At 39.6% G+C, this 16,452-nt stretch overlaps 1 protein-coding gene across 5 annotated transcripts in view; it reads left to right on the top strand.

Moving 5' to 3' along the window:
* wdr7 (WD repeat domain 7) overlaps positions 1-16,452 on the top strand; it is a 657,873-nt gene that overhangs the window by 367,895 nt on the left and 273,526 nt on the right. For all 5 annotated transcript variants that reach the window (XM_072573923.1, XM_072573951.1, XM_072573942.1 and 2 more), the window contains one exon: positions 5,893-6,117. In XM_072573923.1, coding sequence (XP_072430024.1) covers positions 5,893-6,117 — 225 coding nt within the window. The remainder of the gene's footprint in view (positions 1-5,892; positions 6,118-16,452) is intronic.

The following is a 16,452-nucleotide window of genomic DNA, read 5'->3' as shown; positions in this document are numbered from 1 at the left end:
AGCTATTTAGGTCCTCCAGCTCTTAAATCTCCCCTCTTAACCAACTGCATTTACCAAACCTTTAGGAGTATTTTGTGACAGCTCTTTGGCTCATTGACAATTCTTAGTTGATTATATTCCCATGAATTTCCTTGGGGTGTAAGCATTGAAGGTGCCATGTAAATATAAGCCGCTATTGATAAACAAGTTGCAAAATTCACTGCTGTTTGTAAAAACCAACTTGTACAGTACGACAGTCTATTTGTGCATAAATATGTGGAATCATTCAGCAGTTGAAATGAAAAATATTACTCTGCTGTCAGATTTGCAATCATACTTTACATTTTATTTTTCTTTTAACCCTTCCATCCATTGCTGAACTTCTCCCCTCCTTTCTAGAAAACATCGGGGTATAATTTAATGACCTGTTGATGTTTGCCTCTTGTACTTGACCTGCAAATACCCTGTGGACTGGCCAGCATTGTACTGTAAAATTCCACTCTCTTGTGTGCCCTTGCAGACTATTTCCAGGTTACTTGACTCACTGTGCCATCACAGATAATAACTCAGACATGTTTTCTCAAGATGAGTACGTTTCAGTTGGCAATGTCAGGCAGAAATCCAAAACAGGAGCCTTGGTTGATCTTCCCATGCTCTTAATTATAGTCGGTGAATCTTACTGTAACATAGTTACTGCTGTCCACGTGAGTTCAGCATACTGAATTTACTAACAGCCTGAATTTCAAACCTGGCTTGTGTTATTTTCCCTTCGCTTGATGATGAGTGACATGTTGACACAACTTTAACAACATCACAAGCTAAGGGTATCTTGACTGTATATACTTATTGAACAGTGAGGTGCTGAGCTGTGTGGAAAAGGGAAATTCTACTTTGAGGAATCAGCTGGGCTACCAATGGAATCATCTCATTCTCTGTCAGGATAATAGTGGAGGGCATGCAGTGTGTTAGGGAGGCAAGATTGGCTACATTTGCAATCCTGGTTAAATATCAGCAAACCATTCTATAACATATGATTTGATGATGCTTGAGTACATGTGCTCAGCTCCACACAGCCTGCCTCCCCAAACCTTCTCCAACTTGTTCTGTGGAAATGTTAATTCTGATTTCTCTTCACAGATGCTGCCAGGCCTGCAGAGCTTTTCCAGAAAGTTCTATTTTTGTCTTCTCCAACTTGTGACATTTGATTTCAAAGTTAATATTTGAATAAAGGTCATGTGGAAAAGTGGATTGGTAATGTGGAGCCAGAGAGAACAAAGTTGATTGATAAAGATTTCAGTAGACAATCAGCAGCTTATTTTTAGTCCGTGCCGTGACCGAAGAGGAAGCTACTCAGATATTCTGGCAATAAATCTTGTTTCTTTATACTTCTTTTATCTTAATGTGGAGAGACTGAAGAATCTAAAGTTGCTGTCTTTTGGAAAAAGATAATTGGTTTAAACTTGAAGTTTTCAATGTCAGTAAGGGTTTGAGTAGTAAATAAGGCTATTTTCAATGATAGAACAGTCAGTGACCGAAGAAAACTGACTCAAGGTGATTGAGAGATAAGCAGAGGTGATGTAAAAAGTTATGATCTGAGAGGGTGGAGGATGCAGATGGAACAGAAATGTTGAACAAAGCTAATTGGGTTGGATTGGATTAGATTAGATTCCCTACACTGTGGAAACAGGGCCTTCGGCCCAACAAGTCCATACCAACCCTCCGAACAGTAATCCACCCAGACCCATTCCCCTACCCTATATTTAACCCCAACTAATGCATCTAACACTATGGGCAACTTAGCATGGTCTATTCACCAAACCTACACATCTTTGAATCTTAGAGTGGATAAATTCATTAAAAACAAGATTTTGCAAGGCAACAGTCAAAGAGGAAGGGTGTAGGACTAATTGGAAAGCTGCTGAAAATATCAACACAGATACAGAGGCAGAATGACCACCTGTGCTTTATCAACTATAATTTTCTGTTTAGGTTAACCCAGTGGCAGTGCATTTATGTGGCAGTACCATGTGTCATGGTGTGAATGTGACTGTTCTTTATATGTTAGTTTCTTAGCTTCAGCCAAGCGTATGGTGAGGGATACCTCATGATGCAAGAGAAACTGGTAGCAGTTAGCCCATTGTTGCATCTTTATGTCAATGGTGGGGCAGGTTGGCAAGTGACAAGCTATTCTCTGTTTGGCTTCATGGAATCGTGATAGAATCCTTACTGTGTGGAAGCAAGCCATTTGGCCCATTGAGTCCATACTGATCATCCTAAGACCATCCAACCCAGACCCACAGCCGTACCCTATCCCCGTAACCTTGCATTTCCTATGGCTAATATACCGAACCTGCACGTCCCTGGATATTATGAGGAATTTAGCATGGCCATTCCACCTAACCTGCACATCACTGGACTGTGGGAGTAAACCAGAGCACCTGGAGGAAACACAGACAGAAATGTGGAGAACATGCAAGCTCCACACAGATGATTGTCCAGGTCCCTGGCACTGAGAGGCAATAATGCTAATCACTGAGCCACAGTGCTGTCCTATTGCCCTTTTTGAGTGTGCTGCTGGTTCCAACAACAACCGTGGTAGTATCAGTGGGGCCTTGTGTTTGTTTTGTCTACAAGCGACACTCAGTATCTTTTCAGTAATACAACTCCCAATGACTTTTATTGTTGAAATGCCTTGTTTCTTATGATGAACATCTCTGGCTAGCCTATTCCTAGTTTCCCTTTGGAATGTGCCACATTAAACCCTGGAACTTCCTTCCAAACAATTTTGTTGATATACCTACACCACATGTGCTGCTGCAGTTCAAGCAGGTAAGTTATTTCCACCTTCCAAGGGCAAAAGACTTTTTCTAAAATGGAAGGTTTGTGCTAGTATCCTAAAGGTAATGTCAATGTGACATGATATTCTTCTGTCCGTTCACTGTCTTTCGTAATCTTTATTTGTCAAAATACTTGGTCAAAACATTGGGAGAGAGTTATGGGCCTAATGCTTTGATATATGTCTAAAAATGGCTGTTAGTCCTGTTAACAGAGAGCACTTAACACATTCATATTACATGCATTTTTCCATTATTTTAATGTGAGCTTAATGCTTTTGCTAAACTATCAAAGTGTCAAATGTAAGTGTTGAGTATTCACTTAGTAATTTCACTGCAATGTCTTCTAAACTATTAGCTTTAAAATGGTCTGCATTAGGGACTTAATGGTATTAGGAAATCCACATGAAGAAACCTATTTCTTGAAATGTATGTTCAATTTATCCTCATTCTTTAGGTACTCAAAATTGCTGTGATGATGAATTTGTTGCAAGGCATGAATTAGATATGAGGTACAGATTGTTGGTTGTTCACCTGTATTCTGTTTGCATCTTGAGCATTTTTTTAATGTTCGATGTTTTATATGAATGCAAGTTGTCTATATCACAAGTATAAAGTAGAATCTTTGAGAGTTACATTATATGTTATCTTGCTTGTCAAAAAAAAATCAAATTTTATATTATTGATACAATTTTGATATTGGCTGGGGAGCCACCTATGCAATTCAGCTGTGTTAGTACACCTCTTAAGTTGGAATATAAGTGTGCTGATACTAGCATTTGTTTGGCCTGCTTCTGATCTGTATCTCTTCTGTAAATAAGGATTATTTACCACTTATATATTTTTTTAAATTCTTACATGGAATGGGGGCATCATTGACAACATATATTACCCATCTGTAATTTCCCTCAAACAGAATGGCTTGCAAGGCCAGATCAGATAAGAATGAAAGATTTCCTTTGTTAAAGGATTATGATCAAGGTTTTTTTTCAACAGCAATCAGTGGTCATTTCATGGTCATCGCTGAGACTAAATAGATTTCCTTTATTTATTGATTGTGTTTAAATTGTTTCACCAGTCATGCTGAAATTTGAATCTATATTCAAAGGAATTTTCTTGGCCTCTGGATTACTAGCCCAGTGACATTACCACTACGCACCTCTCTTCCCTATTCAGGAATAAATTTGGAAAACCATGAAAGGAATGAGCGCTGAAGGTTCTCTGCTGAATAATGAGATTTCTGAAACTGCAAGGTGAATTAACAGACCAAGTTGAGATACTGGGTCCAGTTGGGACAGAATCCATTTGTAAATCAGTTGCAAAGAATTGTGACTTATCTATTTTTCCTTCCTTTTATAGTTGTGTTTAGCCACTGGGTTCAATAGTGGGCCTCAACTATTTACAATTCATATTAATGACTTGGATTAGGAGACTAAATGTATGCGAAATAAATTTGTTGTTGATGCAGAGTTGATACAAAGCAAGTTGCCAAGCAAACAAAGAGTCTGTAAGTTAAGTGAATAGGCAGAAATATGGCAGCATGAGTGTAATATGAATAAATAAGAATAGGCAGGATTGGTTCTTCAAAAAAAAGCATTTTCTTAGTGGAGAGAACCTGCAGAACACTACAGTGCAAATGACCTGGGTGTCACTGGGGCATGAGTCCAAAATATTCATATTCAGATGCAAGAAGTAATTAGGAAGAAACATGGAATTTTGGTATGTTTGTTGCAAGATGGAAAAAGTAGAAAGTGTAGCTACTCCTGTACAGTGCCATTTTGAGTACTTTGTGTAGTTCTGGTCTCTTTCCTAAATAAAGTGCACAGTTGCATTCGGAGCATTTCAGATAAGACAGTTCCTCAAATTAAGGTATTCCTTATGCGGTAAGATTGAGCTGAGTATGTTGAGCCAATAGACTTTGGAGTTTAGAAGAATGAAAGCTGCTGTTAATGAAACTAAAAAAAAATTAAGATCTGTTCTGAAGAAGAATCACTGGACTTGAAAACTTTAACTCTATTTCTCTCCAAAAAAGCTATCAGACCTGCTGAGTTTCTTCAGCAATTTCTGATTTTGCTTGAGATTCTGAAGTGATTTGACAGGTTGAGTGCTGAAAGGATGTTATGCATTGTGGGGGAATCTAGGACCAGGATATGGTTCAAAAATGGAAGATGCTTCACTTAAGGATGAGGTGATTTCTTTTATTCAATAGCTTTTAGAATTTCCTTCTCCAAAGAGCAGTAGAGACTGAATCATTCATATATTCAAGTCTAGGTTCGATAATTTTTTCATTAATAAATGAGTTGAGGGGAATGAAGAGGCAGCAATGCAAATGGAGTTGAGACCACATTCAGTTCATCCAATTGGTGACTGTGTAGAGTTTGCACATTCTCCCCATGTCTGCGTGGGTTTCCTCCCACTGTCCAAAGATGTATAGGTTAGGTGGATAGGCAGTACTACATTTCCCGGAATGTCCACGGAAGTGTAGATTGGGTGGAAATAGTCATGGAAAATGCAGGATTACAGGGATTGGGTAAGGGGTGGCTCTCGTGGCATGCACTTGAGAGTGTCAATGTGGACTCGATGGACCAAGTGGCCTGCTTCTACACTGTAGGGATTCTGTGATTCTAAGATTTCTTGAATGGTGGAGCTGGCTTGAGGGACTGAGTGGCCTACTTGTAATTTATATGTTGTTGTATAAGTAGTGAATGGTTGTGATTGTCCAATGCTGTGTAGAAATTCAAGTTGCATTTATGGAGATGACCCTTAACTTCATCAGTTTTGATAATTGTACTGTTTCACATAAATAGTTCTCTTTTTGTGAACTTGAAAAAAATTATTCAAAACAAATAAATGGAACAATATCAATGGTCAGCCATTTTTTTGGCCAAGCTTTGCATAAGTGCTAATGCCTATCCGTCTCCAAAAATATTTGTCTTCTGAAAGTGTGTCAGAGCAGAAATAACCCCTAGATAAGAGCTTCTCATTTATTTGACTTCCTATACATTTTACTCTGGGTATAATATGAGAAAAAAAGTATGTACATTAGCATATTTACTCTTGTCTTTGGTTTCTATTTTAGGCTGTTTGCCAAGTTTTCTTACACAAACAAAGAAATCATCGTCATCATACGAGGAGCGCCGTAAGCAGGCTACAGCCATTGTCCTTCTCGGTGTCATTGGAGCAGAGTTTGGTGCTGAGATTGAACCTCCGAAGCTGCCAACTCGGACTCGGAACACCAATCAGGTGCCAGAGGGCTTTGGACTGACCAGCGGAGGGAGCAACTATTCCCTGGCTAGACACACTTGTAAGTACTTGGGTTTCCCAAGATTCTTTTCATGGTGGAGTTACAGATTTAAAATTGATTGTTTATTTTGCAACTGATTTTGAAGTTTTACAGGTTTTGTTGCTAGACTTTTTTTTTAAATTTAGATGCATAAGTATTTCTAGTTATTGTCAAAGCCAAACTTCATAAATTTCAGGCATCCACAATGAGTCCTTCAGCAACTGACTTCACCTCTAATACGTAACAGCATCTCAAAAGAAAGACCCTGCTTTTCAATGACAAATTGTTACATCTCTTGATCTCTTATTACATTTTGTTTCATATACTTATTCCAGTGATTTGTAATCAATTTCTTATTCGATAAATATAGCAACCATTTTGAGCACACGTTCCCACCAATATATCAAATATGAAATCAGTAATAGTTAATTTGATTTTAATGGTGATAAAACTAGGAGGAATGATGACTCATCAATGCCCACAATCCATGGATAAATATAAAAATAAAGCTTTTGTATGCAGGTACTGACGGACACTATGTTATCTGTGGCAACAGCCTCTATAGTACTTTTCTGAGGCTTGATGAACTCCAAATCAAAGTTCATAAACTGGAGGCTGAGCTTTGCTTACTGTGACCCTTTGTTCTGAGATTATGCTTTCTAGTCCTGGACCCTCCCACAATTGAAAACAACCTTTCTACAACTAACCTGACGAGTTAAATAAGCTTGCCTCTCATTCTTCTGAACTCCGAGTACAAGCACAACCCACTGAACTTCTCAGAAGACAGTCTTTCCATACCCAAGATCAACCTACTGAACCTTCTCTGGATTACCTTCAATGAAGTTGTATCTTTCCTGAAATTCCTAATGTTTCAGGTGTAGTCTGACTGCTAGTGTAGTTTTAAAAAGATCTCCCTATTTTTGTACTGCGTTCCCTTTGAAATAAAGGCCAATAATCTATTTGCCTTCCCTGTTACCTAAAGAAATTGGATACTAATGCACAAAAACTCCAAAATCTCCCTACTGTAGCTTTCTGCAGTCTTTCTCAATTTAAATAGTAGTCAGCTCCTCTATTCTTCCTGCTAAAGTGCATAACCTGGCAGCTTTCTACATTATTTTCCATTTGCCAAGGTTTTAACCTACTCTCTTAACCTGTATATATTCCACTGCAGACTATTTGTCCCATTCTCTGAACTTGCTCTCCCATCTATTTTTTGCAAACTTGGCTATAGTGCATTCACGTTCCCCATCCAATTCATTAATATATATAGGGGGAAAGCGAGGACTGCTGATGCTGGAGAATCAGAGTCGAAATGTGTGGTGCTGTAAGGAGCAGGAGAGTCGACGTTTCAGACATAATTCCTGATGAAGGGTTTATGCCCGAAACATCGATTCTCCTGCTCCTCAGATGCTGCCTGACCTGCTGTGCTTTTCCAGCACCATGCTTTTATATAAAATATATTGTAAATAATTGGGGCCCCAAACTGATCATTGTGGCACCCCACTGCTTACATGTTACCATCCTGAAAATGCCCTTTTTGTCTCAACTCTGTCTTAGAGTCATAGAATCATAGAGGTGTACAGCATGGAAACAAACCCTTCGGTCCAACCCGTACATGTCGACCAGATGTCCCAACCCAATCTAGTCGCACCTGCCAGCACCCGGCCCATATCCCTCCAAACCCTTCCCATATCATATACCCATCCAAATGCCTCTTAAATGTTGCAATTGTACCAGTTTCCACCACTTCCTCTGGCAGCTCATTCCATACCCGTACCACCCTCTGTGTGAAAACATTGCCCCTTAGGTCTCTTTTATATCTTTCCCCTCTCACCCTAAACCTATGCCCTCTAGTTCTGGACTCCCCGACCCCAGGGAAAAGACTTTGCCTATTTACCCTATCCATGTCCTTCATAATTTTGTAAACCTCTAGAAGGTCACCCCTCAGCCTTCAACGCTCCAGGGAAAACAGCCCCAGCCTGTTCAGCCTCTCCCTATAGCTCAAATCCTTCAACCCTGGCAACATCCTTGTAAATCTTTTCTGAACCCTTTCAAGTTTCACAACATCTTTCCAATAGGAAGGAGGCCAGAATTGCAAGCAATATTCCAACAGTGGCCTAACCAATGTCCTATACAGCCACAACATGACCTCCCAATTCCTGTACTCAATACACTGACTAATGAAGGAAAACATACCAAACACCTTCTTCACTATCCTATCTACTTGCGACTCCACTTTCAAGGAGCTATGAACCTGCACTCCAAGGTCTCTTTGTTCAGCAACACTCCCTAAGACCTTACCATTAAGTGTATAAGTCCTGCTAAGATTTGCTTTCCCAAAATACAGCACCTTGCGTTTATCTGAATTAAACTCCATCTGCCACTTCTCAGCCCATTGGCCCATCTGGTCAAGATCCTGTTGTAATCTGAGGCGACCTTCTTCGCTTTCCACTACACCTCCAATTTTGGTGTCATCTGCAAACTTACTCCTCAATCCATGCTCATCTTATTATTTAGGCTAACATCATATCTCATCAAGGGCCCTCTTAAAATCCAAATGCAGAAAACTCTTTGTTAACCAGCATCACTGGCACCAGGAGTGTGGTGATTGATTAAATATTCCAATTGATCAAGAGGTCAACATAATCAAGGTAAAAACACACATTAAATAACAGAAAAATAATGCAGCAGGTATACACATCACTGTTATACTTTATCTACAACAAAAATCACTTAAATAATAATGCAACTTTGTCTGAATAAAACCTACTGGCAGAGAGCCTTCTCACTCAACCCACAACTGACTATTTGACATGGCAAAAATTGCAATAATACAACAAATTTTCGCTCTTTCTGGTAATTTATTTTGCCCGTTTACCGAGAGTGGCAGTTTATAAGGTACTGTGTAAAGCAAAGTTTTCTCTGTATCTATCCATTGGTCTCCTTTACCTATCCTGTTAGTTCCATCCTCACAGAATTCTAATAAATTTGTTATGCGTTATTTCACCTTTTTTGAGGCCATGCTGACTCTGCTTGATAATGTTATGTATCTCTAAATGTTCTTACATACTTTGAGGTCGGTCAGCTCAGTTGGCTGGACTGCTGGGTTGCAATGCAGAGTGATGCCAGTTCCCCCATGGGTGGAAGTTACCATGAAGGACTCTCTTTCATAACCTGTCCCCTTGCCTGAGGTGTGTTGACCCTCAGGTTAAACTACCATCAGTTGTCTCTCTCTCTCTCTCTCTCTCTCTCTCGCTCTTTCTCTGTATAACGAGAGAGCAGCCCCATGGTCCTGTTCGTTTATGGCTTTACTTCGTTACAGGTCATTCTGATGTAATGAGCGTTTCATTGACATGAGTTCGCTATAATGCAGTTGATGAATTGTGGACACTGTTTGGATAATGCGAACCTTCTACTGAACGGGTATAGCAATTTTCCATAGCGATCTTGTACAGTGCGATTTTCTTTACTTTGTTTTTCTCTAGCACAGTGTTGCAGATCTACACAACTGTCATGTTATAGCAGAACGACCTGTATATCCTTTATAATACTCTAACAATTTCCCAATAACAGATGTTAAGCTAGGAGGCTACAGTTACCTTTATTTGGCTCCTTCCCTTTTTTAAACAAAGGTATGACAATTGGCAGTTTTATAACCCTCGAAGACTTTTCCAAAATCTAAGGATTAACTGTTAAACAAAAAAAAGCTGCATGTGTCTGACCCAATAATTATTTCAGGGATGAGAGGATATTCCTCTTTGTGGGCGGAGCCTAGACCAAGGGGATATAATTTCAAAATAAAAGGTCTTTCATTTAAGACTGAAATAAGAAGAAACCTTTCTTCAAATGTGGATATTTTTTAGAATTCTCTTCTTCAACCTTGAGTCAGCAATCAGATTAGCTTAGTGAACAACTTATCTTTTACCCCAAGTTGGGACTTAATATTGGGCATGCTTGGAAAACTTGCTGACCTATACTAATGTTGGAGTTAATCAGCAGAGTTTTATCTGTTGTCTAAAACCATTTTTAAGATTATAAAAAGGAGGTGGGAATTGCATCATTGATTTCCTTTGTGGCGAGTGAAATATTTTGTTCCATGTCATTTACGAATAGATATGAAGAGCATAGCTACTCTGTGTACTGCCCTCCCACAATCTCCATTTTCATTGTTGAAAATAGGAATGAGAGTAAACCATTTTCCCCTTCAAGCCTGCTCTGCCATTCACTACCCGTTTCCTGCTTTCACTCCATACCTTTTGATTCATTTAGTCCTAAAAACTGTATCTATCTCTTTGTGTTTGAAACTGCCTTCCATCTAGGAAGTCAAAGTTCCTTTCCACAAACCTTCACACAGTTCCTAATTATGCAACTTTCTACATTTATTAATGGAGTTATAAGAGTTTTAAAACCATTGAAGAAAACTTTAGCACTGAAGTGGACATTATATCAAAGTTTGAGAGGTTATTAGGAAATACAGTAAACTTGCAGTATTTCTGGTAATTTTTTTGCCGGTTTATCGAGACATAAAAATGTCAGCTACTATTGCTAGATATTTCGTGCCTTATTATTTCCTGAGATAAAGACATGCAACATCACAAAAAGAAGATATTATTTTATGTTGTAATATTCAAAATATTATGCAGTAACATGCCAGTATTTGGATTACCATACTCTATAAGACCATAAGACCATAAGACATAGGAGTGGAAGTAAGGCCATTCGGCCCATCGAGTCCACTCCGCCATTCAATCATGGCTGATGCGCATTTCAGCTCCACTTGCCAGCATTCTCCCCGTAGCCCTTAATTCCTCTAGACAACAAGAACCTATCAATCTCGGCCTTGAAGACATTTAGCGTCCCGGCTTCCACTGCACTCCGTGGCAATGAATTCCACAGGCCCACCACTCTCTGGCTGAAGAAATGTCTCCGCATTTCCGTTCTGAAATGACCCCCTCTAATTCTAAGGCTGTGTCCACGGGTCCTAGTCTCCTCGCCTAACAGAAACAATTTTCTAGCATCCACCTTTTCAAAGCCATGTATTATTTTGTACGTCTCTATTAGATCTCCCCTTAATCTTCTAAACTCCAACGAATACAATCCCAGTATCCTCAGCCGTTCCTCATATGCTAGACCTGTCATTCCAGGGATCATCCGTGTGAATCTCCGCTGGACACGTTCCAGTGCCAGTATGTCCTTCCTGAGGTGTGGGGACCAAAACTGGACACAGTACTCCAAATGGGGCCTAACCAGAGCTTTATAAAGTCTTAGTAGTACATCTCTGCTTTTATATTCCAACCCTCTTGAGATAAGAGACAACATTGCATTCGCTTTCTTAATCACAGACTCAACCTGCATGTTTACCTTTAGAGAATCCTCGACTAGCACTCCCAGATCCCTTTGTGCTTTGGCTTTATTAAGTTTCTCACCATTTAGAAAGTAGTCCATTCCTATATTCTTTTTGCCAAAGTGCAAGACCTCGCACTTGCTCACGTTAAATTCCATCAGCCATTTCCTGGACCACTCTCCCAACCTGTCTAGATCCTTCTGTAGCCTCCCCACTTCCTCAGTACTACCTGCCTGTCTACCTAACTTTGTATCATCGGCAAACTTCGCTAGAATGCCCCCGGTTCCCTCATCCAAATCATTAATATATAATGCGAACAGCTGTGGCCCCAGCACCGAACCCTGCGGGACACCGCTCGTCACCGGCTGCCATTCTGAAAAAGAACCTTTTATCCCAACTCTCTGCCTTCTGTTAGATAGCCAATCCTCAATCCATCCCAGCAGCTCACCTCGAACACCATGGGCCCTCACCTTGCTCAGCAGTCTCCCGTGTGAAGTAGTCTCCATCTCAGTAGTGTTATCTGAGGGATAAAACTTACTGGACCTCCTTCAGTAAATCACTCTGCCTCTCACTGTCCTTTCTTCTTTATGATGCTTTTTAGAATGTATCTTCTGCACAAAGATTCTGTTTCCTATCCTAATGTCTGCTTTGTGACTCAGTATCAAATTTCATTCAATAGTATACCTGTAAAGTGCCTTTCGACATTACTGAATTAAAAATAAATTGGCTCAGATTTTTGATGGCAAAACTGTCAGCCATCACTGTAATTACCTCTCTGAATTTGAGAAATCCATAAATTGAGCTAAGTGCAGAAATCCACATGTTGCTATTGGTGATTTTACTTTTGTTCACAAAGTAATCTGTTCAAGGCCACACAGACTATGTCAATTTTCTTTAGATTGCGATACCTCAATTCATGATACTTAAATCAATTTATTTCACTTTTGCACAATTTTAAAATATGACAGCTATTCACTGTGTTTTTCTTCCTGATTTGATGTCTAAGAATACGTCAGTGTGTTGGTTGCTAACTAAATATAATTTGACCTATTGAGTCTGTACTGTCATACTATCATTCAGTCTGTGCATCCATAGGAATATGTAACTGCTACCTTCACTTTAACGTGTAACCATTTTAATGTGACTTGAGGCCAAGCTATCTTAAAAATAGTCGTTTGTGAATACACAGGCAAAGGTTAGCATTATGATAAAATAACACAACTGTGCTGAAAAATGAACCAACCCTTAAATCAACTTGTCTGGTTTAAAACATAAATAAAGACTGGCAGTTAATTGTCAATCATTAACTTGTGCATTCTCCATGGAAACATCTTTATCAAGGAGGAACATCTTTCCTAATAATCAGCATTCTTCTCTCAATCTCCTCTCATGCAGTATATAATGTTGTTTTTTCTCTTATTAGTCATCTTGTGAATTGTCCTGATGAATGCAAGATGAAAACCTTACACAATATGTGTCTTGTTTCAATAGTACTCGAGTTCTATATTATCGAAGGAATAATATTCGATTCGTTACGTTTTGTATGAACTTTCTGGTTCTTCCACTCATTGCAGCTTTATCCTGTTTGATAAACAACAAATGAAAAGCAAATGCTGTTCTCAACTAATTACTTAATGGATGGAGCACAAAAATAGGAGGCGGCCATACAACTTCATAAGCCTCTTCCCTCATTTAGATATTGTTGCTTGCTTCAACTGCAGCAATTAATCTCTAATCCATATCCCTCAATACTGCTACCTAATAAAAATGAATAATACAGAATCGAAAATTTCAATGGATGGACAGTCTACAGCATTTTCATCCAGATTTCCCAAAGACTAAATAGATCCTGATGGTAAAATTGCTAATGTAAAGGAATTGTCTTGCTCTTCTAGTGAATCTCTTGAGCTTTCCCATCATTGGAAAGATTCTATGGTGTGACTAAGTCCTAAACAGTCACTTTTTAAGAGATTTGTTGTACCAGTAGAGATCAGGAAAATCAGAAGATTTATTTGGATTCTGTAGTTGTGTCTTCAGCATTTATTTAGTAGCTTCAGTGAAATGTTTACCCAAATTCCAAGTGCATTTCAGTGATGGAAGAGCTTTTGAACAAAGAAGTTAGCGCTCTATAACCAAAGCAAAATTATTTTACTGGCCTTTGTATTTGACATCATTCAAAAGGGTTAATAAAAATTGCATCGGGCAGTCTCAGCATTATTTGTAATGCTTTTATGTGTGACAGCTGGCTTGGAATCGGAAATCACTCAAGTACATTTAAAACACTGTACTTATCTGTAGCCGGAAGCACAGAGGAACTGTTATCAAGCTGTATGGCAAATTTGGAGTTCTGTGCAATATATTATGCATTGCTGCATTATATTACACTTATTCAAAATTGCAAATCATTCTTCACTTCTCAGTGATTTTTATAACATCATTTATGTTCACGCCTAGGTTGAAATAGAGTTTTACAGATTTTACTCACAAATGAAACATCGTATCTTAGTTGTTCTTGTGCAGAAAAACACATTGATTAAAATAATTAAGGAGATAGCAAAGCATACTCCTTTAAATGCTGTCAGTGGTGATACAGGGGAAAGATTTAGTATTTTATTATGACCTCAAGCATAACCTTCCAGACTGCAGTGCCTGCTGCATTCTTACTTCACGCAGTTTGTGCAAATATATTTAATTAAATGGAATAATTACAAGGATGCTTTCTTTACTTTTTCAAAAAATCTCATTCATGGAATGTGGGTGCTGCTGGTTAGGACACAATTTATTGTCCATCCCTAATTGCCCTTGAGAAGGTGAAACTGAGCTGTCTTCTTGAACTGTTTCACTCCCTGTAGGCTAGGTGGACCCACAGCGGTATTAAAGAGGGAGTTCAAGGATTTTCAACCTTTATCCTTGTTCTGGACTCCCCAGTCAGCAAAAATATCCTTGCATGTACTCTTTCCAGTCCTGTTAGAATTTTGTTTCAGTTAGGTCTCCTCTCTTCCTTCTACACTCTAGTGAATACAGACCAATTCAAACCAATTTCTCCTCACAGTCCTACCGTCCCCGGTATTAGCCTGGTGAGCCTCCAATCTACTCCATCTATAGCAAGTATACCTTTCTTGGGTAAGGAGTCAAAACCTGCATGTAGTAATCCAACTGTGGTCTAACCAAGGCCCTGGGTATTTGCAGCAAGACATCCCAACGACTGAATGAAAATCCTCTTTCAGTGAAAACCAACATAACATTTGTCTGCTTAATTGCTGCTGCACCCGCTGTCTACTCTCACTGACTGGTGTGCAAGGACACTCAGATCCTTTTTGTATGTCCATCCTTCTGAATATGTCACCATTTAAATCATACTCTTTCTTTCTGTTTTCTATGCCAAAATGTATAACCTCATAATTAACTACATTGTATGTATGTGTGCTCACTCAGTTAAATCAACTTTAAGCTCCTCCTTGCCTCACCCTCATAACTCAACTCCACCCAGTTTTGAGTTATCAGCAAACTTAGAAATGTTGCATTGTTCCCTCAACCAGGTTATTGATATATATTGGGAGAAAGTGAGGACTGCAGATGCTGGAGATCAGAGCTGAAAATGTGTTGCTGGAAAAGCGCAACAGGTCAGGCAGCATCCAAGGAGCAGGAGAATCGATGTTTCGGGCATGAGCCCTTCTTCAGGAATTGATATATATTGTGAATTACTGGGGCCCAAGCACTGATCCTTGGAGTACCACACTAGTCACTGCCTTCCTTCTATGAAAAAACCCATACATTCCCACCTGTTGTGTCCTGTCTGTCAACCAATTTTGGATCCATGCTTAAAAATACACCCTGTTCCTTGTTTTTTAACTTTGCCCACTACCTCTTGTGCAGGACCTGCCAAAAGCCTTCTGATCATCCAAATACATCACATCTCCCTTATGTATTCTACTAGTTATATCCTCAGAAAACCTCCAGTAGGTTTGTTAAGTGTGAATTGCCTTTCATAAACCCATGCTGGCTTTATCCAATCCTATTATGACTAGTCCAATTCAATTTATGTTAACTGTTAATTCCCAGCATGCTGAATTCAGTAATGGTCATACCATTGAACGTCAAGGGTGATGGTTGGATTCTCTCTTATTGGCAATCACCTTTGTCTCGGACTTGCATGGCATGAGTGTTGCCAAAAAAACAGAGAAGCTGTTATCTAGCTGTATGGCAAACATTGAATTCTGTCCAATATACAGGGTGGCTCAGTGGTTAGCACTGCTGCCGCACAGCACAAGGAACCCAGGTTCAATTCCAACTTTGAGCAACTGTCTGTGTGGAGTTAGCACATACTCCCTGCGTGGGTTTCCTCTGGGCAATCTGGGCAGTCCAAAGATGTGCAGGTTAGGTGGATTGACCACGCTAAACTGACCATAGTGTCCAGGGATGTTCAGGCTGGGTGGATTAACCCATGGAAATATAAGGTTACAGGGATAGGGTAGTAGGGTGTGGATCTGGGTGGTGTGCTCTTCGGAGGGTCGATATGCCAAATAGCCTGCTGCCACACTAGGGATTTTGAATTCTAATTATTGTGCCTTGCTACTTTATTATGCATTTGTTCTGGTGGGACTCCATTAGCTTGCTTGACTGGACATGTGGTTTGCAAACTGATGCCAACAACAATTTCCAATGGGTTAAAGTTGCCATCAAGGTCCGGCTTGCTCAGTGTCACCCCTTACCTGAGGCATGGTGACCCTCAGGTTAAACATACAATGAGCCACTTTTCTCAAATGAGTCAGCAGCCTTCAATCCTTGAGGACTGTGGCAACGTTCACTTCTCTTGCCAATTATCAGCTCAAGCCTGAATGTTATTGAGGCCATGGTGCATTTAAACAAGGGCGGATCAGTATTGAAAGAGCTGAGAGTGGTGATGATTATTTGTATAATCATCAGTGAACATCCTCACTACTATCTGTGGAACTCTAGCAATATAGCATGGGGTTGTGATGATTGACCTCCATGTACACGATATGGAGGTG

The sequence above is a fragment of the Chiloscyllium punctatum genome, chromosome 1, assembly GCF_047496795.1.
Source record: "Chiloscyllium punctatum isolate Juve2018m chromosome 1, sChiPun1.3, whole genome shotgun sequence".
Lineage (NCBI taxonomy): Eukaryota > Metazoa > Chordata > Chondrichthyes > Orectolobiformes > Hemiscylliidae > Chiloscyllium > Chiloscyllium punctatum.
The sequence above is the reverse complement of the archived record's forward strand: the minus strand, read 5'-3'. Positions and strand labels throughout refer to the sequence as shown.